This window comes from Bombina bombina, chromosome 9 (genome assembly GCF_027579735.1).
Source record: "Bombina bombina isolate aBomBom1 chromosome 9, aBomBom1.pri, whole genome shotgun sequence".
NCBI lineage: Eukaryota > Metazoa > Chordata > Amphibia > Anura > Bombinatoridae > Bombina > Bombina bombina.
In genome coordinates this window covers 64,565,400-64,590,620 of record NC_069507.1, presented here as the reverse complement: position 1 = coordinate 64,590,620, position 25,221 = coordinate 64,565,400, and the positions used below count along the sequence as shown (strand labels likewise).

At 36.6% G+C, this 25,221-nt stretch overlaps 1 protein-coding gene across 1 annotated transcript in view; it reads left to right on the top strand.

Annotated features, from left to right (window-relative positions):
• FRMPD2 (FERM and PDZ domain containing 2) overlaps positions 1–2,092 on the top strand; it is a 169,210-nt gene extending 167,118 nt beyond the window's left edge. Inside the window, exon 41 of the mRNA XM_053692895.1 lies at positions 1,022–2,092. Within this exon, the coding sequence (XP_053548870.1) occupies positions 1,022–1,144 (123 nt within the window). The 3' untranslated portion in view covers positions 1,145–2,092. The remainder of the gene's footprint in view (positions 1–1,021) is intronic.
• The last annotated feature ends 23,129 nt before the right edge of the window (positions 2,093–25,221 follow it).

Here is a 25,221-nt window from a genome sequence, read left to right as displayed (position 1 = left end):
ACAGCCTGTGACAGAAGCAGTGCACACTCACAGATCAGTGATGTTGCAGCGTTTTGACTGCTGTATCATTTGCTTGGGTTTAGTGTGCATGAGCCTATAGGGCAGATTTACTGTGCTGTGAATGCAGCTGTTTCCGTGCGAGCCTTCAGGGGGAAACAACAGTTAAGAAGCAGCGGTCGTAAGACCACAGCTCCTTAACTCATCCGCCACCTCAGGTGGCAGACAGCAATCATCCCGATCAGGATACGATCAAGATGATTGACACCCCCTGCTAGCGGTCGATTGGCTGCGAATGTGCAGGGGGCGGCATTGCACAAGCTTTTCTTAAGAAATGCTTGTGCAACGATAAATGCCGACAGCGTATGCTGTCGGCATTTAGCGATGTTGGGCGGACATGATTTGCTACAGAGGATCATGTTTGTCCGACATTTAATAGATTTACCCTATCGTGTAAACTTTAATTATTTTTACATAGTTTTACAGTTACACAAAATATATTTACAATAATGTAAAGCAATGAAACCACTGCACAAATGTACATCTCCTGCTTTGTATCTTGCACCCTAACCTGAAGCACATCATACAGTTGTTAAAATGTTGATATTTTCATGTACAGTACTTCTGTCACATTAAGTGAGAATACCTGTGCTCCAAGATGGCAGCCCCAGTACAAAGACGCGGAGCTTTACCATCAGACAACTTTTAAGAGGTTAAAATAAAAACACAGTTTTGAAGAGAGCTGTAGCAATAGAAGGAAAACAATAGCATACTGAGTATTAACCATTCAACAGTAGCTGTGCCCAGCCGCTTAATATCCCTTTAATTAAAGCTAACCTATAGGTAGATGCAAGCTAACACGTTAATCTATTTTACTTTTTGTTTTACCTGACACAAAAATCTGTGTTAATCTGATACAGTGCAGTTTCCTCCTTTGTTTTTTTTATTGTAAATGCGCTTTCTATGGAGTTCTTTGTTCATTTGTAAATTCACTCCTCAATATCCCATTTTATTCTTTCCTCAGGATCAGTACCAGTTCTGTTACAAGGCTCTCCTTGCGGCTATTCAGCTACTTCCTCACGTGGACCGTACAGACCTGTGCTTTGCTGAACACTGGAATGGCTGTGAAACTCAGTGTCAAATGTAATAACATTTTACCCCAAGGATGCTTATTCAGAACAAGATGGCGGACCAAGAATGGAAGTCCAGTCTGCCTGACAGTACTGCCTTAGAAGTGAAAGGCCCATCTTGAAACTGATACCAGATTTTTTTTATAGTACATATGCCACATTATCCATTATGTTTTAAGCACCAGAAGCTAGATTGTACGTCCTTCTGGACAAGTATTTATTGTTAAAGTGGTATATAAGAAAATACCTCACAGAATAAATTAGAAGAATACATTTAGGGGCCTATTTATCAAGCTCCGTATTTATCAAGCACCAGAAGCACAAGTTATGAAGCAGCGGTCTAAAGACCGCTGCTCCATAACCTGTCCGCCTGCTCTGAGGCGGCGGACAAATATTGCCGAAAATCAACCCGATCCAATATGATCGGGTTGATTGACACCCCCTGCTAGCGGCCGATTGGCCGTGAATCTGCAGGGGGCGGTATTGCACCAGCAGTTCACAAGAACTGCTGGTACAATGATAAATGCCGGCAGCGTATGCTGTTGGCATTTATCGATGTGCAACGAACATGATCCGCAATATCGGATCATGCCCGCTCGCATCATGATAAATAGGCCCCTTAATATCAAAAATATTTAAATTAGCAAAGGTTCTGGCATCCATGAAAACATATTGATACTTTGTAAAAAGAATGAAAATGATTCCAGACATCCCCGGTGGTCACATGTATAAAAAGAAAAGTATTTATTGTAGCTTAAATCATACATATTCAAACATAATTGTAGCCTCTGATGAATGTAATCTTTGTAAATACATAAACAGAGAATGACAATAACAAATAATGTATCTGATAGGTCTGTAATTTTAGAATGTAAATTTTCTTATAAAATTATTTATATTGATACTGCATGACAATGTACATAGTACTGTACTCTAAATAAAAGAATATTTTTTATACAATTTCATACACAGCATTAAGGTACAAGTAACACAGAAAAAGCTGATTTAAAATTTGTATTCAGAATGTTACGGGGAGCAGTGTTTAATATAGTATTATTCACATTTAAATGACACAATTTTGTATGGTAAATTATGTGCTACATGTCCTAGAATTCATCTTATTTAAATGATTGTGGTCAAGAAGCACATTTTGCCTGTTAAAGGGACAGTAAAGTCATAATTAGACATTCTTGATTGAGACAGAGCATACAATTTTAAACAACTTTCCAATTTATTTCTATTATTTATTTTGCTTCCTTCTCTTGTTATCCTTTTCTGAAAGGTTTAGCTAGGAAAGCTCAGGAGCAGCTAAGAACCTAGGTTCTAGTTGCTGATTGGTGGCTGCATATATATATACCGATTATTATTGGCTCACACTGTGTGTTCAGTTAGAAACCAGTAGTGCATTGCTGCTCTTTGAACAAATGATATCAAGAGAATGAAACAAATTTGATAATAGAACTATACTGGAAAGTTGTTTAAAATGGTGTGTTCTACCTAAATCAGGAAAGGAAATTTTTGGGTTTCATGTCCCTTTAAAGGGATACTAAACCTACTTTTTTTCTTTCATGATTCAGATAGAACATGCCATTTTAAGCAACTTTCTAATTTACTCCTTTTATCAATTTCTTTCCTAAGATATGGTGAGTCCACGGCTTGAGTAATTACTGTTGGGAATATCACTCCTCGCCAGCAGGGGCAGGCAAAGTGCACCACAGTTAAACTGCTAAGTATCACTCCCTTACCCACAACCCCCAGACGTTCTCTTTGCCTTCGGTGCATGGAGGAGGTGAAGTTTAGGTGTCTGAAGAATTTTTTTTATTTAATCTACAAGCAAGTTTTGGGGTATAGTTGTATTCCACGTCATTCCTTGCAGTCAGGTAGCGGTGGCTTTAAAGCAGTTAGGAACTTGTAAAGAGGTACTTACTGCATTTTCCTAACAATTGCTGGCCTAGTTTAGAAAGTCAGAGTTGGCTACTCTGTTCTTTCTTTTTCAAAGGTCTCTGTGAAGAACTGTGTCTTCTCATACCTTGTAACTGTCTACATGCCGGACAGCGGAGCAGGTAAGTGCTTTTTCTTCCAGTTGGGGAGACCATGCACTTAACAAATTAAAAGATAGTGCTTTTTTATTGGCACATAGATACTCCTGTTGTATGGGTTACACTGGGGCATGAAGCAGGAACTGTAGCATGTGTGAGACATTTAAACTCTTTTAAAAAGAAAGGGTAAAATGTTTTTATTAGGCTTTATTTTCTGACACATATTTACTTGGTAAAACAATACAAGTTTAAACTGAAAGTAAGGCTGAATTTTTTATTCCAGCAGCTTATTCATTTCCCCTTTGCTTTAAAATAAAACGATGTAACATTTTAAACTGTCAGGTTTGAAAAAACGGTTATTTCTGGTACTCAGTGTACCAGGAAGTAGTGCCTCTCTGTGTCGCAGCAGTAATTTGAGCTTGGAAGTTGCGGACCGGTTTTACTTCATATTCATAACGTTTCTGAGGAAAAAATAGTTTTTCTCCATTTCTGAGTGATCCGTTCTTAATTGGTAGCGGTAAGGCACCTCAGTAATTGAGGTGTGGTGTTGCCTGAGGGGTATTTTAGAAGTTTATTTGATGTTTATTAAATGTTTTTTCTTAACTTTTCTCGCATAATTCTAGCTAGGGATCGATCCTAATATGGGATAAAATTTAAAGTGTATTTTTTCCTTGGCTTATTTTAATTGAATATTAAAATCTTTTAAACTTATCTGTACAAGTTTATTTATTGTTTCACAACATGTCTGATATGGAGAAAGAGCCTGCTCTCATGAATTCATGCTTATTATGTTTAGATGCACAAATTGCTGCTCCTATGCAATTTTGTTCTTCATGTGTCAAGAAAACCTTGCAAAATAAAGGTAACATTTTTAAGCCTAATGTCTCTCAGGATGTTGCTGTTAAAATAATACCTTAGCTTTCTCCTGCTACGTCCCAAGCCTCAATGATGTCACATGCAGTGCCCTGTGGTTCCTCTATAACTCCTAGTGGAGTTTATTTAAAAGCAGAAATTTCTGGCCAGGTATCTTCAGCGGTATCTGTAGCATTGCTCTTTTAAGGATCCACTGGACAAGAAGCTTGAGACTTATTTGAAAAAGATTTATGTTCATCAAGGTCTCCAATGGCAACCTGCGGTGTATATTGCCACAGTGACTAGTTTAGCATCTTATTGGTTTTGACGCCTTGTCTGGTTTTCTTCAAGTAGAGACTTCCTTGGATCAAATTCAAGATAGGAGCTCTTAAGTTGGCCAATTCCTTTATTGCAGATGCCATTGTACAGATTGATAGACTAGGAGCTAAAACTTCTAGTTTCGCTGTCCTAGCCTGCAGGGCGTTATGATTGATCCTGGTCTGCGAATGGCTCCTCTAAAGTCAAGCTTCTGGTGATTCCTTACAAGGACAAAACCTTGTTTGCACCCAGTTTGACAGAGATTATCTCTGATATTACGGGTGGGGACTCTCTCCTGTGGTGGATTTCTCAGGAACATCTGTCTCAGGGCACATGCTTTTGGAGACCTTTCTGGGTGATCATGACCATGAACGCCAGCCTGCTGGGCTGGGGAGCAGTCTGGAACTCGTTAAAAGCTCAGGGCCTTTGGACTCAGGAGGAGTCTGTTCTTCCCATCAACATCATGGAATTGAGGGTGATTTACAATACTCTATTGGCTTGGCCTCAGTTGTCCTCAGCCCAGTTTATCAGGTTTCAGTCAGACAACATAACCTCTGTGGCTTACATCAATCACCAGGGAGGAACTCAGATTCCTTAGCCAAATTCTTCAGAGGGCAGAGACCCACAATTGTTGTCTATCTACCATCCACATTCCAGGACTAGACAACTGGGAAGCGGATTTTCTGAGCAACCAGACTTTTCATCCTGGGGAGTGGGAACTCCATACAGAGGTGTTTTCCAGCTTAGCCCTCAAATGGGGGGTGCCGGAGTTAGATCTGATGGTGTCCCATCAGAACGCCAAGCTTCCAAGGTACAGTTCAAGGTCAAGAGATCCACAGGCCGTTCTGATAGATTTTGTGTTTTCAGATTGGCAAACCCGTTTCCTCCGTTTGCTCTCCTTCCACGAATCATTGCTTGTATCAAACAGGAGAGGGCGTTGGTGATTCTAATAGCCCCTGCGTGGCCTCACAGGATCTGGTTTGCAGACCTAGTGGAGATTACATCTCTCCCACCTTGGAGACTACCTCTGAGGAAGGACCTCCTGATTCAGTGTCCCTTCCTTCATCCAAATCTCGTTTCTCTGAAGCTGACTGCTTGGAGATTGAACGCTTAATTCTGTCGATTCGTGGTTTTTATGAGTCAGTCATTGAGACCATGATTCAGGCTCGCAAGCCTGTTACTAGAAAGATTAACCATAAGATAAGGCATACATATCTTTATTGTTGTGAACCCAAGGGCTACTTTTGGAGTAGAATTAGAATTCCTAGAATTTTATATTTTCTTCAGGAAGGCCTGGAAAAGGGATTGTTAGTCAGCACCCTGAAGGGTCAGATTTCTGCTTTATCAGTTTTACAACATAAACATTTGGCGGATGTGCCAGATGTGCAATCTTTTTGTCAGGCCTTGGTCAAAATCAGGCCTGTCTTTAAGTCTGTGATTCCTTCTTGGAGCCTTAACCTTGTTCATAAAGTTTTACAGCTGGCTCCATTTGAGCTGTTGCATTCCATAGACATTAAGTTGTTATCTTGGAAGGTTTTGTTTTTTGTTGCTATCTCTTCTGCTCGAAGAGTCTCGGAACTCTCATCTCTGCAGTGTGATTCCCATTATCTTATTTTTCATGCCGATAAGGCGGTTCTTCGTACTAAGTTAGGTTTCCTTCTTAAGGTTGTTTCTAATAGAAATATCAATCAGGAAATCTCTGTGTCCTAATCCTTCGTCTTCCAAAGCACGTTTGTTACACAATTTGTATGTTGTACGTGCTCTTGAATTCTACTTACAGGCGACTAAGGATTTTCGCCAGTCCTCTGCCCTCTTTGTCTGTTTCTCTGGGATACGTAAAGGTCAGAAAGCTACTGCTACTATTCTTTTTAGGTAAGAAGTATAATTCGTTTGGCTTATGAGGCTGCTGGACAGCAGCCTCCTGAGAGAATTACGGCTCATTCCACTAGAGCTGTTTCCTCTTCTTTGGCTTTCAAAAATGAAGCTTCTGTGGAACAAATTTGCAAGGCTGCAACTTGGTCTTCTCTACATAATTTTTCCAAATTTTCCAAATTTTATATTTTTGCCTCGGCTGAGGCTTCTTTTGGGAGAAAGGTTCTTCAAGCAGTGGTGCCTTCTGTTTAGGACTGCCTGTCTTGCCCCTCCCTATTTATCAGTGTCCTCTAGCTTGGGTATTGGTTCCCAACAGTAACTACTCAATACGTGGACTCACCATATCTTAGGAAAGAAAAACAAAATTTATGGTTACCTGATAAATTTCTTTCTTTCCGGATATGATGAGTCTACGGCCCCACCCTTTATTTTAAGACGGTTGTTCTTTTGACTATAACCTCAGGCACCTCTACACCTTGTGTTACTCCTTTTTCTCGAATGGCTGGGGGTTGTGGGTAAGGGAGTGATACTTAGCAGTTTAACTGTGGTGCTCTTTGCCTCCTCCTGCTGGCCAGAAGTGATATTCCCAACAGTAATTACTCAAGCCGTGGACTCACCATATCCGGAAAGAAAGAAATTTATCAGGTAAGCATATATTTTGTTTTTTTCTTTGTTCTCTTGGTATCTTTATTATAAAAACAGAAATTTAAAGCTTAGGAGCCGGCCCATTTTTGGTTAAATTATGCTTGCTTATTGGTTTGCTAAATGTAGCCACCAATAAGCAAGCGCTATGCAGGGTGCTGAACCTAAAATGATCTTGCTTTTAAGCTTTACATTCCTGTTTTTAAAATAAAGATATCAAGAGAATGAAGAAAATTTGATAATAGGAGTAAAATGGAAAGTTGCTTAAAATTGCCTGCTCTATTTAAATAATGAAAGAAAAAAATGTGGGTTTAATATCGCTTTAACTATAGTAATATGTTTTCATGTGCTGATGATGAAAATGGGGAATAGGGAGAGAAAAGGGAGAGTGTGAAAAAAGTTCAAGGAATATGGTAGAACTGTTTGCATATTTATTTGTTCCCAAATGCCGTTAAAGGGACAGTCTAATTGAAAATTGTTATTGTTAAAAAAGATAGATAATCCCTTTATTATCCATTGGTACTGTACACACCCACCATCAGCATGTACTATGGTTAAAGGGACAGTCTACTTGATTTTTTTTTTTTTTTGTTTAAAAAGAGAGATAGCACCTTTACTACCCATTCCCCAGTTTTGCATAATTAACACTGTTATATTAATATACTATTTACCTCTAAGATTACCTATATCTAATCCTCTGCTATTTGCATTTTATCCAATTAGTGCTGGTTGATGCATAAATCCACAGGAGTGAGCACAATGTTATCTATATGACACACTTGAACTAGCACTGTCTGGCTGTAAAAAGCTAATAAAAAGCACTGAGATAAGAGGTGGCCTGCAGGGGATTAGAAATAATCAGAAGTTTAGAGGTTATAAAGTATAATAATATAACAATGTTGGCTGTGCAAATCTGGGGAATGGGTAATAAATGCGTTATCTCTTTTCAAACAATAAAAATAAAACATGCCCCTTTAACCATATTAATGTGTTTTTAGATGCTGATGGTGGGTGTAAACATTTTCAACAGAGAGAGAAAAGGTAGAAAAAGATAGAGCGAGGGAGAGAGAGAGAGAGAGAGAGAGAGAGAGAGAGAAAAATGTTATGAATGTGGTAGAGGTATTTCCATAAGTATTTATCCCTAAGCTTTTCCTTCAGTGAGATATATACTATTGCTTTTATGTATACAAATGTCATTATCTTCCTTATAATGTGGAACCCAAAAAGGAATTTTCTTAATGTTTCTGCCTTATACATCTTTGTCTGCCCTAACCATCTTCTTCTCTGGCACATGCTCATTTAATATGAAGATCGATGCTTTAAGATCAACATGAATGAAAATTACTAACTAGCATTCAAAAAAGCCATTTATTGATGTAGACAGTGGAGGCTCCTCCAGTTGTGCACATTCGCACGTGAACCCCCAGGGGCAAGAAGGAAAAAAAATTGAGCAAAACAATAAAAAAATTGAGCAAAATAAATAAATAAATAAATTGTTTAATAAAATATAAATTTTATTATTTATTATTATTATCCCCACATACTAGTGTGTGTGTTAATAATATTATACATTTCATTACTGAGTCTGTAGCAGGTAAAGTTAGGTACTACCACCAGTCCAGGGCTTAACTTTTTAAGTAATGTATTGTAAGCAGGAGGGGGCTAGGACCAGGCGGATGCCGGATGACGACAGAGCAGAGCCAGAGAGACTTCAGGATTTCAGCTCAGCTGACGTCACCAGACCACACCGCGTCAGTCACTAGCTTCTCACTCCTCCTCCTCTCTAAGCTCTGGCACTGCGGCTGCTGTGTACTGTGCGCATACCACTCCCACAAGTCGTCACCTGACCTCCCCTATCCTAAACCTGATCGCACGTGCGATAAAGAAAACCCCTATCCTGCACAGTGATCTCTATGCATCACTGTGCAGGCGTAGCTCCTCCCAGCCCGGCACTTAATCGCACAGGCTGAAGTGTGCGATCTGACTTCAGCCTGTGCTCTGGCTCCTCCCATAGTCTGCCTGATGCCCTGATCTCGCCTCTGATACGCTGTTGCGTACACGTGACCGCCCCCACAAGGCTCCTCCCCCACAACGGCACGAAAATCTCATTGAGAAGATGTGTGTGTGAGTGTGTGTGTGAGAGAGAGAGAGAGTGTGAGTGTGTTTGTGTTGTATGCTGATACACAGTTTGGCGTTTTTTGCACAGGGGGAGGTCGGTATAGGGTATAAATGTTCTGTACACTCATTGCAACACTGGTCTGATGTCACTAAATAAACATCATTGTTTGAAACTACTAAGCCCAGTGAGTGACACAGCGATCCTTTTGAAGCAAAAAAAACTGAGAATTTGCATATCTAATTTACATATCTTACTCACAATTCTCTTGTGTATTGGAAACATTATATATTAAGAATTTCTGGGGAAAAGCAAGCGGGGATACTTGCCTAGATGTACTAATTTCCTATGCAAATATTTACATTGATTTAATTTTGAGACATGGAGGATTTTAATTTCAGTTTTTTATCTCCCCCCATAATTTAAATGAAGTTTGGTTTAACCCTGAAAATAGCTTTTCCAATGCAACAACCAGAAATCTATTTCCTACTGATGAATGCAAGAAAAGAAAAGAAAAGAAAAGAAAAGAAAAGAAAAGAAAAGAAAAGAAAAGAAAAGAAAAGAAAAGAAAAGAAAAGAAAAGAAAAGAAAAGAAAAGCAGCAAGCGAAACAGGCTTGTCAAATGAGTGATTTCTGGTTTGCTGTAATAATCCTGTTTAAAAAGATCGATGTGTCAAAACAGTATTTTTTGAAACAAAAAAAATGAGAATTTGCATATCTAATTTGCATATTTTACCCACAATTCTCTTGTGCATTGGAAACATTGTATATTAAGAATTTCTGCGGCAAAGCAAGCGGGGATATTTGCCTAGATGTACTAATTTCCTATGCAAATATTTACATTGATTTAATTTTGAGACATGGAGGATTTCAATTTCAATTTTTTATCTTCCCCCATAATTTAAAAGAAGTTTGGTTTAACCATGAAAATAGCTTTTCCAATGCAGCAACCAGAAATCTATCTTCTACTGATGAGTTCCAAAAAGAACGAAACAGGCTTGTCTAGTGAGTGATTTCTGGTTTGCTGTCATAATCCTGTTTAAAAGGATCGCTGTGTCAAAACTATTTTTGAAGCAAAAAAACTGAGAATTTGCATATCTAAATTGCATAACTTACCCACAATTCTCTTGTGCATTGGAAACATTGTATATTATGAATTTCTGGGGGAAAGCAAGCGGGGATACTTGCCTAGATGTACTAATTTCTTATGCAAATATTTACATTGATTTAATTTTGAGACATGGAGGATTTTAATTTCAGTTTTTTATCTCCCCCCATAATTTAAATGAAGTTTGGTTTAACCATGAAAATAGCTTTTCCAATGCAGCAACCAGAAATCTATCTTCTACTGATGAGTTCCAAAAAGAACGAAACAGGCTTGTTTAGTGAGTGATTTCTGGTTTGCTGTAATAATCCTGTTTAAAATGATCGATGTGTCAAAACAGTATTTTTTGAAACAAATAAAATGAGAATTTGCATATTTTACCCACAATTCTCTTGTGCTTTGGAAACATTGTATATTAAGAATTTCTGGGGAAAAGCAAGCGGGATATTTGCCTAGATGTACTAATTTCCTATGCAAATATTTACATTGATTTAATTTTGAGACATGGAGGATTTTAATTTCAATTTTTTATCTTCCCCCATAATTTAAAAGAAGTTTGGTTTAACCATGAAAATAGCTTTTCCAATGCAGCAACCAGAAATCTATCTTCTACTGATGAGTTCCAAAAAGAACGAAACAGGCTTGTCTAGTGAGTGATTTCTGGTTTGCTGTCATAATCCTGTTTAAAAGGATAGCTGTGTCAAAACAGTACTTTTGACGCAAAAAATGAAAATTTGCATATCTTACCCACAATTCTCTTGTGCATTGGAAACATTGTATATTAAGAATTTCTGGGGAATAGCAAGTGGGGATACTTGCCTAGATGTTCTAATTTCCTATGCAAATATTTTCATTGATTTAATTTTGAGACATGAAGGATTTTAATTTCAGTTTTTTATCTCCCCCCCCATAAATTCAAGGAAGTTTGGTTTAACCATGAAAGTAGCTTTTCCAATGCAGCAACCAGAAATTTATCTTCTACTGATGAGATCCAAAAAGAATGGAACAGGCTTGTCTAGTGAGTGATTTCTGGTTTGAGGTTATAATTCTGTTTAAAAGGATCCCTGTGTCAAAACAGTATTTTTTAAGCAAAAAACTGAGAATTTGCATATCTAATTTGCATATCTTACCCACAGTTCTCTTGTGCATTGGAAACATTGTATATTAAGAATTTCTGGGGAAAAGCAAGTGGGTATACTTGCCTAGATGTACTAATTTCCTATGCTAATATTTACATTGATTTAATTTTGAGACATGGAGGATTTTAATTTCAGTTTTTTATCTCCCCCATAATTTAAATTAAGTTTGTTTTAACCCTGAAAATAGCTTTTCCAATGCAGCAACCAGAAATCTATCTACTACTGATGAGTTCCAAAAAAAAACGAAACAGGCTTGTCTAGTGAGTGATTTCTGGTTTGCTGTCATAATCCTGTTTAAAAGGATCACTGCGTCAAAACAGTATTTTTGAAGCAAAAAAATGAGAATTTGCATATCTTACCCACAATTCTCTTGTGCATTGGAAACATTGTATATTAAGAATTTCTGGGGCAAAGCAAGCAGGGATACCTGCCTAGATGTACTAATTTCCTATGCTAGTATTTACATTGATTTAATTTTGAGACATGGAGAATTTTAATTTCAGTTTTTTTTATCTCCCCCCATAATTTAAATAAAGTTTGGTTTAACCATGAAAATAGCTTTTCCAATGCAGCAACCAAAATCTATCTCCTACTGATGAGTTCCAAAAAGAACGAAACAGGCTTGTTTAGTGAGTGATTTCTGGTTTGCTGTCATAATCCTGTTTAAAAAGATCGCTGTGTCAAAACAGTTTTTTTTAAGCAAAAAACTGAGAATTTGCATATCTTACCCACAATTTTCTTGTGCAATGGAAATATTGTATATTAAGAATTTCTGGAGAAAAGCAAGTGGGGATACTTGCCTAGATGTTCTAATTTCCTATGCAAATATTTACATTGATTTAATTTTGAGACATGGAGGATTATAATTTCAGTTTTTTATCTCCCCCCCATAAATTCAAGGAAGTTTGGTTTTACCATGAAAATAGGTTTTCCAATGCAGCAACCAGAAATCTATCTTTTACTGATGAGTTCCAAAAAGAACGGATCAGGCTTGTCTAGTGAGTGATTTCTGGTTTGCAGTCATAATCCTGTTTAAAAGGATCGCTGTGTCAAAACAGTATTTTTGAAGCAAAAAAATGAGAATTTGCATATCTAATTTGCATATCTTACCCACAATTCTCTTGTGCATTGGAAACATTGTATATTAAGAATTTCTGGGGAAAAGCAAATGGGGATACTTGCCTAGATGTACTAATTTCCTATGGTAATATTTACATTGATTTAATTTTGAGACATGGAGAATTTTAATTTCAGTTCTTTTATCTCCCCCCATAATTTAAATGAAGTTTGGTTTAACCATGAAAATAGCTTTTCCAATGCAGCAACCAAAATCTATATCCTACTGATGAGTTCCAAAAAGAACGAAACAGGCTTGTCTAATGAGTGATTTCTGGTTTGCTGTCATAATCCTGATTAAAAAGATCGCTGTGTCAAAACAGTATTTTTGAAGCAAAAAACTGAGAATTTGCATATCTTACCCACAATTCTCTTGTGCATTGGAAACATTGTATATTAAGAATTTCTGGGGAAAAGCAAGTGGGGATACTTGCCTAGATGTTCTAATTTCCTATGCAAATATTTACATTGATTTAATTTTGAGACATGGAGGATTTTAATTTCAGTTTTTTATCTCCCCCCATAATTTCAATGAAGTTTGGTTTAACCATGAAAATAGCTTTTCCAATGCAGCAACCAGAAATCTATCTTCTACTGATGAGTTCCAAAATGAACGAAACAGTCTTGTCTAGTGAGTGATTTCTGGTTTGAGGTCATAATCCTGTTTAAAAGGATCGCTGTGTCAAAACAGTATTTTTGAAGCAAAAAAAAAATGAGCATTTGCATATCTTACCCACAATTCTCTTGTGCATTGGAAACATTGTATATTAAGAATTTCTGGGGAAAAGCAAGCAGGGATTTTTGCCTAGATGTACTAATTTCTTAGGCAAATATTTACATTGATTTAATTTTGAGACATGGAGGATTTTAATTTCAGTTTTTTATCTCCCCCATAATTTAAATGAGGTTTGGTTTAACCAAGAAAATAGCTTTTCCAATGCAGCAACCAGAAATCTATCTCCTACTGATGAGTTCCAAAAAGAACGAAACAGGCTTGTCTAGTGAGTGATTTTTGGTTTGAGGTCATAATTCTGTTTAAAAGGATTGCTGTGTCAAAACAGTATTTTTGAAGCAAAAAAGTGAGAATTTGCATATCTTACCCACAGTTCCATTGTGCATTGGAAACATTGTATATTAAGAATTTCTGGGGAAAAGCTAGTGGGTATACTTGCCTAGATATACTAATTTTCTATGCAAATATTTACATTGATTTAATTTTGAGACATGGAAGATTTTAATTTCAGTTTTTTATCTCCCCCCATAATTTAAATAAAGTTTGGTTTAACCCTGAAAATAGCTTTTCCAATGCAGCAACCAGAAATCTATCTACTACTGATGAGTTCCAAAAAGAATGAAACAGGCTTGTCTAGTGAGTGATTTCTGGTTTGCAGTCATAATCTTGTTTAAAAGGATCACTGTGTCAAAACAGTATTTTTGAAGCAAAAAAAATGAGAATTTGCATATCTTACCCACAATTCTCTTGTGCATTGAAAACATTGTATAATAAGAATTTCTGGGGAAAAGCAAGTGGTATAGTTGCCTAGATGTTCTAATTTCCTATGCAAATATTTACATTGATTTAATTTTGAGACATGGAGGATTTTAATTTCAGTTTTTTATCTCCCCCCATAATTTCAATGAAGTTTGGTTTAACCATGAAAATAGCTTTTCCAATGCAGCAACCAGAAATCTATCTTCTACTGATGAGTTCCAAAAAGAACGAAACAGGCTTGTCTAGTGAGTGATTTCTAGTTTGCTGTCATAATCCTGTTTAAAAGGATCGCTGTGTCAAAACAGTATTTTTGAAGCAAAAAAAATGAGAATTTGCATATCTTACCCACAATTCTCTTGTGCATTGGAAACATTGTATATTAAGAATTTCTGTGGAAAAGCAAGCAGGGATTTTTGCCTAGATGTACTTATTTCCTAGGCAAATATTTACATTGATTTAATTTTGAGACATGGAGGATTTTAATTTCAGTTTTTTATCTCCCCCATAATTTAAATGAAGTTTGGTTTAACCAAGAAAATAGCTTTTCTAATGCAGCAACCAGAAATCTATCTATTACTGATGAGTTCCAAAAAGAACGAAACAGGCTTGTCTAGTGAGTGATTTCTGGTTTGCTGTCATAATCCTGTTTAAAAGGATTACTGTGTCAAAACAGTATTTTTGAAGCAAAAAAATGAGAATTTGCATATCTTACCCACAATTCTCTTGTGCATTGGAAACATTGTATATTAAGAACTTCTGGGGTAAAGCAAGCAGGGATACCTGCCTAGATGTACTAATTTCCTATGCTAGTATTTACATTGATTTAATTTTGAGACATGGAGGATTTTAATTTCAGTTTTTTATCTCCCCCCATAATTTAAATGAAGTTTGGTTTAACCATGAAAATAGCTTTTCCAATGCAGCAACCAGAAATCTATCTTCTACTGGTGAGTTCCAAAAAGAACGAAACAGGCTTGTCTAGTGAGTGATTTCTGGTTTGCTGTCATGATCCTGTTTAAAAGGATCGCTGTGTCAAAACAGTATTTTTGAACCAAAAAACTATTAATTTGCATATCTTACCCACAATTCTCTTGTGCATTGGAAACATTGTATATTAAGAATTTCTGGGGAAAAGCAAGTGGGGATACTTGCCTAGATGTACTAATTTCCTACTTACATTGATTTAATTTTAGACATGGAGGATTTTAATTTCAGTTTTTTATCTCCCCCATAATTTAAATGAAGTTTGGTTTAACCATGAAAATAGCTTTTCCAATGCAGCAACCAGAAATCTATCTTCTAGTGATGAATTCCTAAAAGAACGAAACAGACTTGTCTAGTGAGTGATTTCTGGTTTGCTGTCATAATCCTGTTTAAAAGGATCGCTGTGTCAAAACAGTTTTTTTGAAGCCAAAAGACTATGAATTTTCATATCTAATTTGCATATCTTACCTACAATTCTCTTGTGCATTGGAAACATTGTATATTAAGAGTTTCTGGGGAAAAGCAAGCGGGGATACTTGCCTAGATGTACTAATTTCTTCTGCAAATATTTACATTGATTTAATTTTGAGGCATTGAGGATTTTAATTTCAGTTTTTTATCTTCCCCCATAATTTAAATGAAGTTTGGTTTAACCATGAAAATAGCTTTTCCAATGCAGCAACCAGAAATCTATCTTCTACTGATGAGTTCCAAAAAGAACGAAACAGGCTTGTCTAGTGAGTGATTTCTGGATTGAGGTCATAATTCTGTTTAAAAGGATCGCTGTGTCAAAACAGTATTTTTGAAGCAAAAAAAATGAGAATTTGCCTATCTTACCCACAGTTCTCTTGTGCATTGGAAACATTGTATATTAAGAATTTCTGGGGAAAAGCAAGTGGGTATACTTGCCTAGATGTTCTAATTTCCTATGCAAATATTTACATTGATTTAATTTTGAGACATGGAGGATTTAAATTTCAGTTTTTTATCTCCCCCCATAATTTCAATGAAGTTTGGTTTAACCATGAAAATAGCTTTTCCAATGCAGCAACCAGAAATCTATCTTCTACTGATGAGTTCCAAAAAGAACGAAACAGGCTTGTCTAGTGAGTGATTTCTGGTTTGCTGTCATAATCCTGTTTAAAAGGATCGCTGTGTCAAAACAGTATTTTTGAAGCAAAAAAAATGAGAATTTGCATATCTTACCCACAATTCTCTTGTGCATTGGAAACATTGTATATTAAGAATTTCTGTGGAAAAGCAAGCGGGGATTTTTGCCTAGATGTACTTATTTCCTAGGCAAATATTTACATTGATTTAATTTTGAGACATGGAGGATTTTAATTTCAGTTTTTTATCTCCCCCATAATTTAAATGAAGTTTGGTTTAACCAAGAAAATAGCTTTTCTAATGCAGCAACCAGAAATCTATCTATTACTGATGAGTTCCAAAAAGAACGAAACAGGCTTGTCTAGTGAGTGATTTCTGGTTTGCTGTCATAATCCTGTTTAAAAGGATTACTGTGTCAAAACAGTATTTTTGAAGCAAAAAAATGAGAATTTGCATATCTTACCCACAATTCTCTTGTGCATTGGAAACATTGTATATTAAGAACTTCTGGGGTAAAGCAAGCAGGGATACCTTCCTAGATGTACTAATTTCCTATGCTAGTATTTACATTGATTTAATTTTGAGACATGGAGGATTTTAATTTCAGTTTTTTATCTCCCCCCATAATTTAAATGAAGTTTGGTTTAACCATGAAAATAGCTTTTCCAATGCAGCAACCAGAAATCTATCTTCTACTGGTGAGTTCCAAAAAGAACGAAACAGGCTTGTCTAATGAGTGATTTCTGGTTTGCTGTCATGATCCTGTTTAAAAGGATCGCTGTGTCAAAACAGTATTTTTGAAGCAAAAAAATGAGAATTTGCATATCTTACCCACAATTCTATTGTGCAATGGAAACATTGTATATTAAGAATTTCTGGGGAAAAGCAAGCAGGGATTTTTGCCTAGATGTACTAATTTCCTATGCAAATATTTACATTGATTTAATTTTGAGACATGGAGGAATTTAATTTCAGTTTTTTATCTCCCCCCATAAATTCAAGGAAGTTTGGTTTAACCATGAAAATAGCTTTTCCAATGCAGTAACCAGAAATCTATCTTCTACTGATGAGTTCGAAAAAGAACGGACCAGGCTTGTCTAGTGAGTGATTTCTGGTTTGCAGTCATAATCCTGTTTAAAAGGATCGCTGTGTCAAAACAGTATTTTTGAAGCAAAAAACTGAGAATTTGCATATCTTACCCACAGTTCCTTTGTGCATTGGAAACATTGTATATTAAGAATTTCTGGTGAAAAGCTAGTGGGTATACTTGCCTAGATATACTAATTTTCTATGCAAATATTTACATTGATTTCGTTTTGAGACATGAAGTATTTTAATTTCAGTTTTTTATCTCCCCCCATAATTTAAATGAAGTTTGGTTTAACCATGAAAATAGCTTTTCCAATGCAGCAACCAGAAATCTATCTTCTACTGGTGAGTTCCAAAAAGCACGAAACAGGCTTGTCTAGTGAGTGATTTCTGGTTTGCTGTCATGATCCTGTTTAAAAGGATCGCTGTGTCAAAACAGTATTTTTGTAGCCAAAAAACTATTAATTTGCATATCTTACCCACAATTCTCTTGTGCATTGGAAACATTGTATATTAAGAATTTCTGGGGAAAAGCAAGTGGGGATACTTGCCTAGATGTACTAATTTCCTATGCAAATACTTACATTGATTTAATTTTAGACATGGAGGATTTTAATTTCAGTTTTTTATCTCCCCCATAATTTAAATGAAGTTTGGTTTAACCATGAAAATAGCTTTTCCAATGCAGCAACTAGAAATCTATCTTCTAGTGATGAATTCCTAAAAGAACGAAACAGACTTGTCTAGTGAGTGATTTCTGGTTTGCTGTCATAATCCTGTTTAAAAGGATCGCTGTGTCAAAACAGTTTTTTTGAAGCCAAAAGACTATGAATTTTCATATCTAATTTGCATATTTTACCTACAATTCTCTTGTGCATTGGAAACATTGTATATTAAGAGTTTCTGGGGAAAAGCAAGCGGGGATACTTGCCTAGATGTACTAATTTCTTCTGCAAATATTTACATTGATTTAATTTTGAGGCATGGAGGATTTTAATTTCAGTTTTTTATCTTCCCCCATAATTTAAATGAAGTTTGGTTTAACCATGAAAATAGCTTTTCCAATGCAGCAACCAGAAATCTATCTCCTACTGATGAGTTCCAAAAAGAACGAAACAGGCTTGTCTAGTGAGTGATTTCTGGATTGAGGTCATAATTCTGTTTAAAAGGATCGCTGTGTCAAAACAGTATTTTTGAAGCAAAAAAAATGAGAATTTGCCTATCTTACCCACAGTTCTCTTGTGCATTGGAAACATTGTATATTAAGAATTTCTGGGGAAAAGCAAGTGGGTATACTTGCCTAGATGTTCTAATTTCCTATGCAAATATTTACATTGATTTAATTTTGAGACATGGAGGATTTAAATTTCAGTTTTTTATCTCCCCCCATAATTTCAATGAAGTTTGGTTTAACCATGAAAATAGCTTTTCCAATGCAGCAACCAGAAATCTATCTTCTACTGATGAGTTCCAAAAAGAACGAAACAGGCTTGTCTAGTGAGTGATTTCTGGTTTGCTGTCATAATCCTGTTTAAAAGGATCGCTGTGTCAAAACAGTATTTTTGAAGCAAAAAAAATGAGAATTTGCATATCTTACCCACAATTCTCTTGTGCATTGGAAACATTGTATATTAAGAATTTCTGTGGAAAAGCAAGCGGGGATTTTTGCCTAGATGTACTTATTTCCTAGGCAAATATTTACATTGATTTAATTTTGAGACATGGAGGATTTTAATTTCAGTTTTTTATCTCCCCCATAATTTAAATGAAGTTTGGTTTAACCAAGAAAATAGCTTTTCTAATGCAGCAACCAGAAATCTATCTTCTACTGATGAGTTCCAAAAAGAACGAAACAGGCTTGTCTAGTGAGTGTTCTGGTTTGCTGTCATAATCCTGTTTAAAAGGATAGCTGTGTCAAAACAGTACTTTTGAAGCAAAAAAATTGAAAATTTGCATATCTTACCCACAATTCTCTTGTGCATTGGAAACATTGTATATTAAGAATTTCTGGGGAAAAGCAAGCGGGGATACTTGCCTAGATGTACTAATTTCCTATGCAAATATTTACATTGATTTAATTTTGAGACATGGAGGAATTTAATTTCAGTTTTTTATCTCCCCCCATAATTTAACCTCTTAACGACCAAGGACGTACGCCACATGTCCACAAAAAAAATACAGTTAATGACTGAGGACGTGTGGCATACGTCCTTGGTCTGGAAAGCAGCTGGAAGCGATCCTGCTCGCTTCCAGTTGCTTTCCGGTTATTGCAGTGATGCTCTGTGGCCCTCTCTGCACCGGACATCACCGGCTAAATCCGTTGGTGGGTGGGAGCCGGTTCGGGAGGCAGGTGGCGGCCATCGATGGCCCTGATGATGTGTAGGGGGGCGGGATCGTGGGCGGGGGTGATCAGAGGCGCGCACGAGCGGGCGCGTGCACGGGGAGGGAGCGGGTGGGAACCGCTACACTACAGAAAAATGATGTATTAAAAGTTTTAAAAAATAGTATTTATTTATTTAAAATACATTAGTCAGGGGGTGGGGGATTGGTCTGTGGGGGGGGGGGAGCTACACTACAGAAAAAGAACATAACAATTAAAAAAAAACATTTCTCTTGCAAACTGGGTACTGGCAGACAGCTGCCAGTACCCAAGATGGCCCCCAATAAGGCAGAGGGGGGGTTAGAGAGCTGTTTTGGGGGGGATCAGGGAGGTTGGGTGCTAAGGGGGGATCCTACAAAGTAGCATATGTAAATATGCTAAAAATGTATTTTATTTCATTTATTTTTTTTAAAAAAACTTTTATTTTAGTACTGGCAGACTTTCTGCCAGTTCTTAAGATGGTGGGGACAATTGTGGGGTGGGGGAGGGAAGGGAGCTGTTTAAGAGGGATCAGGGGGTCTGATGTGTCAGGTGGGAGGCTGATCTCTACACTAAAGCTAAAATTAACCCTGCAAGCTCCCTACAAACTACCTAATTAACCCCTTCACTGCTAGCCATAATACACGTGTGATGCACAGCAGCACTTAGCGGCCTTCTAATTACCAAAAAGCAACTGCTATTTCTGAACAAAGGGGATCCCAGAGAAGCATTTACAACCATTTGTGCCATAATTGCACATGCTATTTGTAAATAATTTCAGTGAGAAACCTAAAATTGTGAAAAATTTAGTTTTTTTTTTAAAATTGATTGCATTTGGCGGTGAAATGGTGGCATGAAATATACCAAAATGGGCCTAGATCAATACTTGGGGTTGTCTACTACACTACACTGAAGCTAAAATTAACCCTAGAAGCTCCCTACATGCTCCCTAATTAACCCCTTCACTGCTGGGCATAATACACGTGTGGTGCGCAGTCGCATTTAGCAGCCTTCTAATTAGTAAAAAGCAAAACCAAAGCCATATATGTCTGCTATTTATGAACAAAGGGGATCCCAGAGAAGTATTTACAACCATGTATGCTATAATTGAAGTTTTTTGTAAATAATTTCAGTGAGAAACCTAAAGTTTGTGAAAAAAATTGTGAAAAAATGAACAATTTTTTTTATTTGATCGCATTTGGCGGTGAAATGGTGGCATGAAATATACCAAAATGGGCCTAGATCAATACTTTGGGATGTCTTCTAAAAAAAAAAATATACATGTCAATGGATATTCAGGGATTCCTGAAAGATATCAGTGTCCCAATATAACTATCGCTAATTTTGAAATAAAGTGGTTTGGAAATAGCAAAGTGCTACTTGTATTTATGGCCCTATAACTTGCAAAAAAAAGCAAAGAACATGTAAACATTGGGTATTTCTAAACTCAGGACAAAATTTAGAAACTATTTAGCATATGTTTTTTTTGGTGGTTGTAGATGTATAACAGATTTTGGGGGTCAAAGTTAGAAAAAGTGTGTTTTTTTCCATTTTTTCCTCATATTTTATAATTTTTTTAATAGTAAATTATAAGATATGATGAAAATAATGGTATATTTTGAAAGTCCATTTAATGGCGAGAAAAACGGTATATAATATGTGTGGGTACATTAAATGAGTAAGGGGAAAATTACAGCTAAACACAAACACCGCAGAAATGTAAAAATAGCCTTGGTCCCAAACGGACAGAAAATGGAAACGTGCTGTTGTCATTAAGGGGTTAAATGAAGTTTGGTTTAACCATGAAAATAGCTTTTCCAATGCAGCAACCAGAAATCTATCTCCTACTGATGAGTTCCAAAAAGAACGAAACAGGCTTGTCTAGTGAGTGATTTCTGGTTTGCTGTCATAATCCTGTTTAAAAGGATCGCTGTGTCTAACAGCTTTTTTGAAGCAAAAAACTGAGAATTTGCATATCTAATTTGCATATCTTACCCACAATTCTCTTGTGCATTGGAAACATTGTATATTAAGAATTTCTGGGGTAAAGCAAGCGGGGATACTTGCCTAGATGTACTAATTTCCTATGCAAATATTTACATTGATTTAATTTTGAGACATGGAGGATTGTAATTTCAGTTTTTTATCTCCCCTATAATTTAAATAAAGTTTGGTTTAACCATGAAAATAGCTTTTCCAATGCAGCAACCAGAAATCTATCTCCTACTGATGAGTTCCAAAAAGAACGAAACAGGCTTGTCTAGTGAGTGATTTCTGGATTGAGGTCATAATTCTGTTTAAAAGGATCGCTGTGTCAAAACAGTATTTTTGAAGCAAAAAAAATGAGAATTTGCCTATCTTACCCACAGTTCTCTTGTGCATTGGAAACATTGTATATTAAGAATTTCTGGGGAAAAGCAAGTGGGTATACTTGCCTAGATGTTCTAATTTCCTATGCAAATATTTACATTGATTTAATTTTGAGACATGGAGGATTTAAATTTCAGTTTTTTATCTCCCCCCATAATTTCAATGAAGTTTGGTTTAACCATGAAAATAGCTTTTCCAATGCAGCAACCAGAAATCTATCTTCTACTGATGAGTTCCAAAAAGAACGAAACAGGCTTGTCTAGTGAGTGATTTCTGGTTTGCTGTCATAATCCTGTTTAAAAGGATCGCTGTGTCAAAACAGTATTTTTGAAGCAAAAAAAATGAGAATTTGCATATCTTACCCACAATTCTCTTGTGCATTGGAAACATTGTATATTAAGAATTTCTGTGGAAAAGCAAGCGGGGATTTTTGCCTAGATGTACTTATTTCCTAGGCAAATATTTACATTGATTTAATTTTGAGACATGGAGGATTTTAATTTCAGTTTTTTATCTCCCCCATAATTTAAATGAAGTTTGGTTTAACCAAGAAAATAGCTTTTCTAATGCAGCAACCAGAAATCTATCTTCTACTGATGAGTTCCAAAAAGAACGAAACAGGCTTGTCTAGTGAGTGTTCTGGTTTGCTGTCATAATCCTGTTTAAAAGGATAGCTGTGTCAAAACAGTACTTTTGAAGCAAAAAAATTGAAAATTTGCATATCTTACCCACAATTCTCTTGTGCATTGGAAACATTGTATATTAAGAATTTCTGGGGAAAAGCAAGCGGGGATACTTGCCTAGATGTACTAATTTCCTATGCAAATATTTACATTGATTTAATTTTGAGACATGGAGGAATTTAATTTCAGTTTTTTATCTCCCCCCATAATTTAACCTCTTAACGACCAAGGACGTACGCCACATGTCCACAAAAAAAATACAGTTAATGACTGAGGACGTGTGGCATACGTCCTTGGTCTGGAAAGCAGCTGGAAGCGATCCTGCTCGCTTCCAGTTGCTTTCCGGTTATTGCAGTGATGCTCTGTGGCCCTCTCTGCACCGGACATCACCGGCTAAATCCGTTGGTGGGTGGGAGCCGGTTCGGGAGGCAGGTGGCGGCCATCGATGGCCCTGATGATGTGTAGGGGGGCGGGATCGTGGGCGGGGGTGATCAGAGGCGCGCACGAGCGGGCGCGTGCACGGGGAGGGAGCGGGTGGGAACCGCTACACTACAGAAAAATGATGTATTAAAAGTTTTAAAAAATAGTATTTATTTATTTAAAATACATTAGTCAGGGGGTGGGGGATTGGTCTGTGGGGGGGGGGGAGCTACACTACAGAAAAAGAACATAACAATTAAAAAAAAACATTTCTCTTGCAAACTGGGTACTGGCAGACAGCTGCCAGTACCCAAGATGGCCCCCAATAAGGCAGAGGGGGGGTTAGAGAGCTGTTTTGGGGGGGATCAGGGAGGTTGGGTGCTAAGGGGGGATCCTACAAAGTAGCATATGTAAATATGCTAAAAATGTATTTTATTTCATTTATTTTTTTTAAAAAAACTTTTATTTTAGTACTGGCAGACTTTCTGCCAGTTCTTAAGATGGTGGGGACAATTGTGGGGTGGGGGAGGGAAGGGAGCTGTTTAAGAGGGATCAGGGGGTCTGATGTGTCAGGTGGGAGGCTGATCTCTACACTAAAGCTAAAATTAACCCTGCAAGCTCCCTACAAACTACCTAATTAACCCCTTCACTGCTAGCCATAATACACGTGTGATGCACAGCAGCACTTAGCGGCCTTCTAATTACCAAAAAGCAACTGCTATTTCTGAACAAAGGGGATCCCAGAGAAGCATTTACAACCATTTGTGCCATAATTGCACATGCTATTTGTAAATAATTTCAGTGAGAAACCTAAAATTGTGAAAAATTTAGTTTTTTTTTTAAAATTGATTGCATTTGGCGGTGAAATGGTGGCATGAAATATACCAAAATGGGCCTAGATCAATACTTGGGGTTGTCTACTACACTACACTGAAGCTAAAATTAACCCTAGAAGCTCCCTACATGCTCCCTAATTAACCCCTTCACTGCTGGGCATAATACACGTGTGGTGCGCAGTCGCATTTAGCAGCCTTCTAATTAGTAAAAAGCAAAACCAAAGCCATATATGTCTGCTATTTATGAACAAAGGGGATCCCAGAGAAGTATTTACAACCATGTATGCTATAATTGAAGTTTTTTGTAAATAATTTCAGTGAGAAACCTAAAGTTTGTGAAAAAAATTGTGAAAAAATGAACAATTTTTTTTATTTGATCGCATTTGGCGGTGAAATGGTGGCATGAAATATACCAAAATGGGCCTAGATCAATACTTTGGGATGTCTTCTAAAAAAAAAAATATACATGTCAATGGATATTCAGGGATTCCTGAAAGATATCAGTGTCCCAATATAACTATCGCTAATTTTGAAATAAAGTGGTTTGGAAATAGCAAAGTGCTACTTGTATTTATGGCCCTATAACTTGCAAAAAAAAGCAAAGAACATGTAAACATTGGGTATTTCTAAACTCAGGACAAAATTTAGAAACTATTTAGCATATGTTTTTTTTGGTGGTTGTAGATGTATAACAGATTTTGGGGGTCAAAGTTAGAAAAAGTGTGTTTTTTTTCCATTTTTTCCTCATATTTTATAATTTTTTTAATAGTAAATTATAAGATATGATGAAAATAATGGTATATTTTGAAAGTCCATTTAATGGCGAGAAAAACGGTATATAATATGTGTGGGTACATTAAATGAGTAAGGGGAAAATTACAGCTAAACACAAACACCGCAGAAATGTAAAAATAGCCTTGGTCCCAAACGGACAGAAAATGGAAACGTGCTGTTGTCATTAAGGGGTTAAATGAAGTTTGGTTTAACCATGAAAATAGCTTTTCCAATGCAGCAACCAGAAATCTATCTCCTACTGATGAGTTCCAAAAAGAACGAAACAGGCTTGTCTAGTGAATGATTTCTGGTTTGCTGTCATAATCCTGTTTAAAAGGATCGCTGTGTCTAACAGCTTTTTTGAAGCAAAAAACTGAGAATTTGCATATCTAATTTGCATATCTTACCCACAATTCTCTTGTGCATTGGAAACATTGTATATTAAGAATTTCTGGGGTAAAGCAAGCGGGGATACTTGCCTAGATGTACTAATTTCCTATGCAAATATTTACATTGATTTAATTTTGAGACATGGAGGATTGTAATTTCAGTTTTTTATCTCCCCTATAATTTAAATAAAGTTTGGTTTAACCATGAAAATAGCTTTTCCAATGCACCATCCAAAATCTATCTCCTACTGATGAGTTCCAAAAGGAACGAAACAGGCTTGTCTAGTGAGTGTTCTGGTTTGCTGTCAAAATCCTGTTTAAAAGGATAGCTATGTCAAAACAGTACTTTTGAAGCAAAAAAACTGAAAATTTGCATATCTTACCCACAA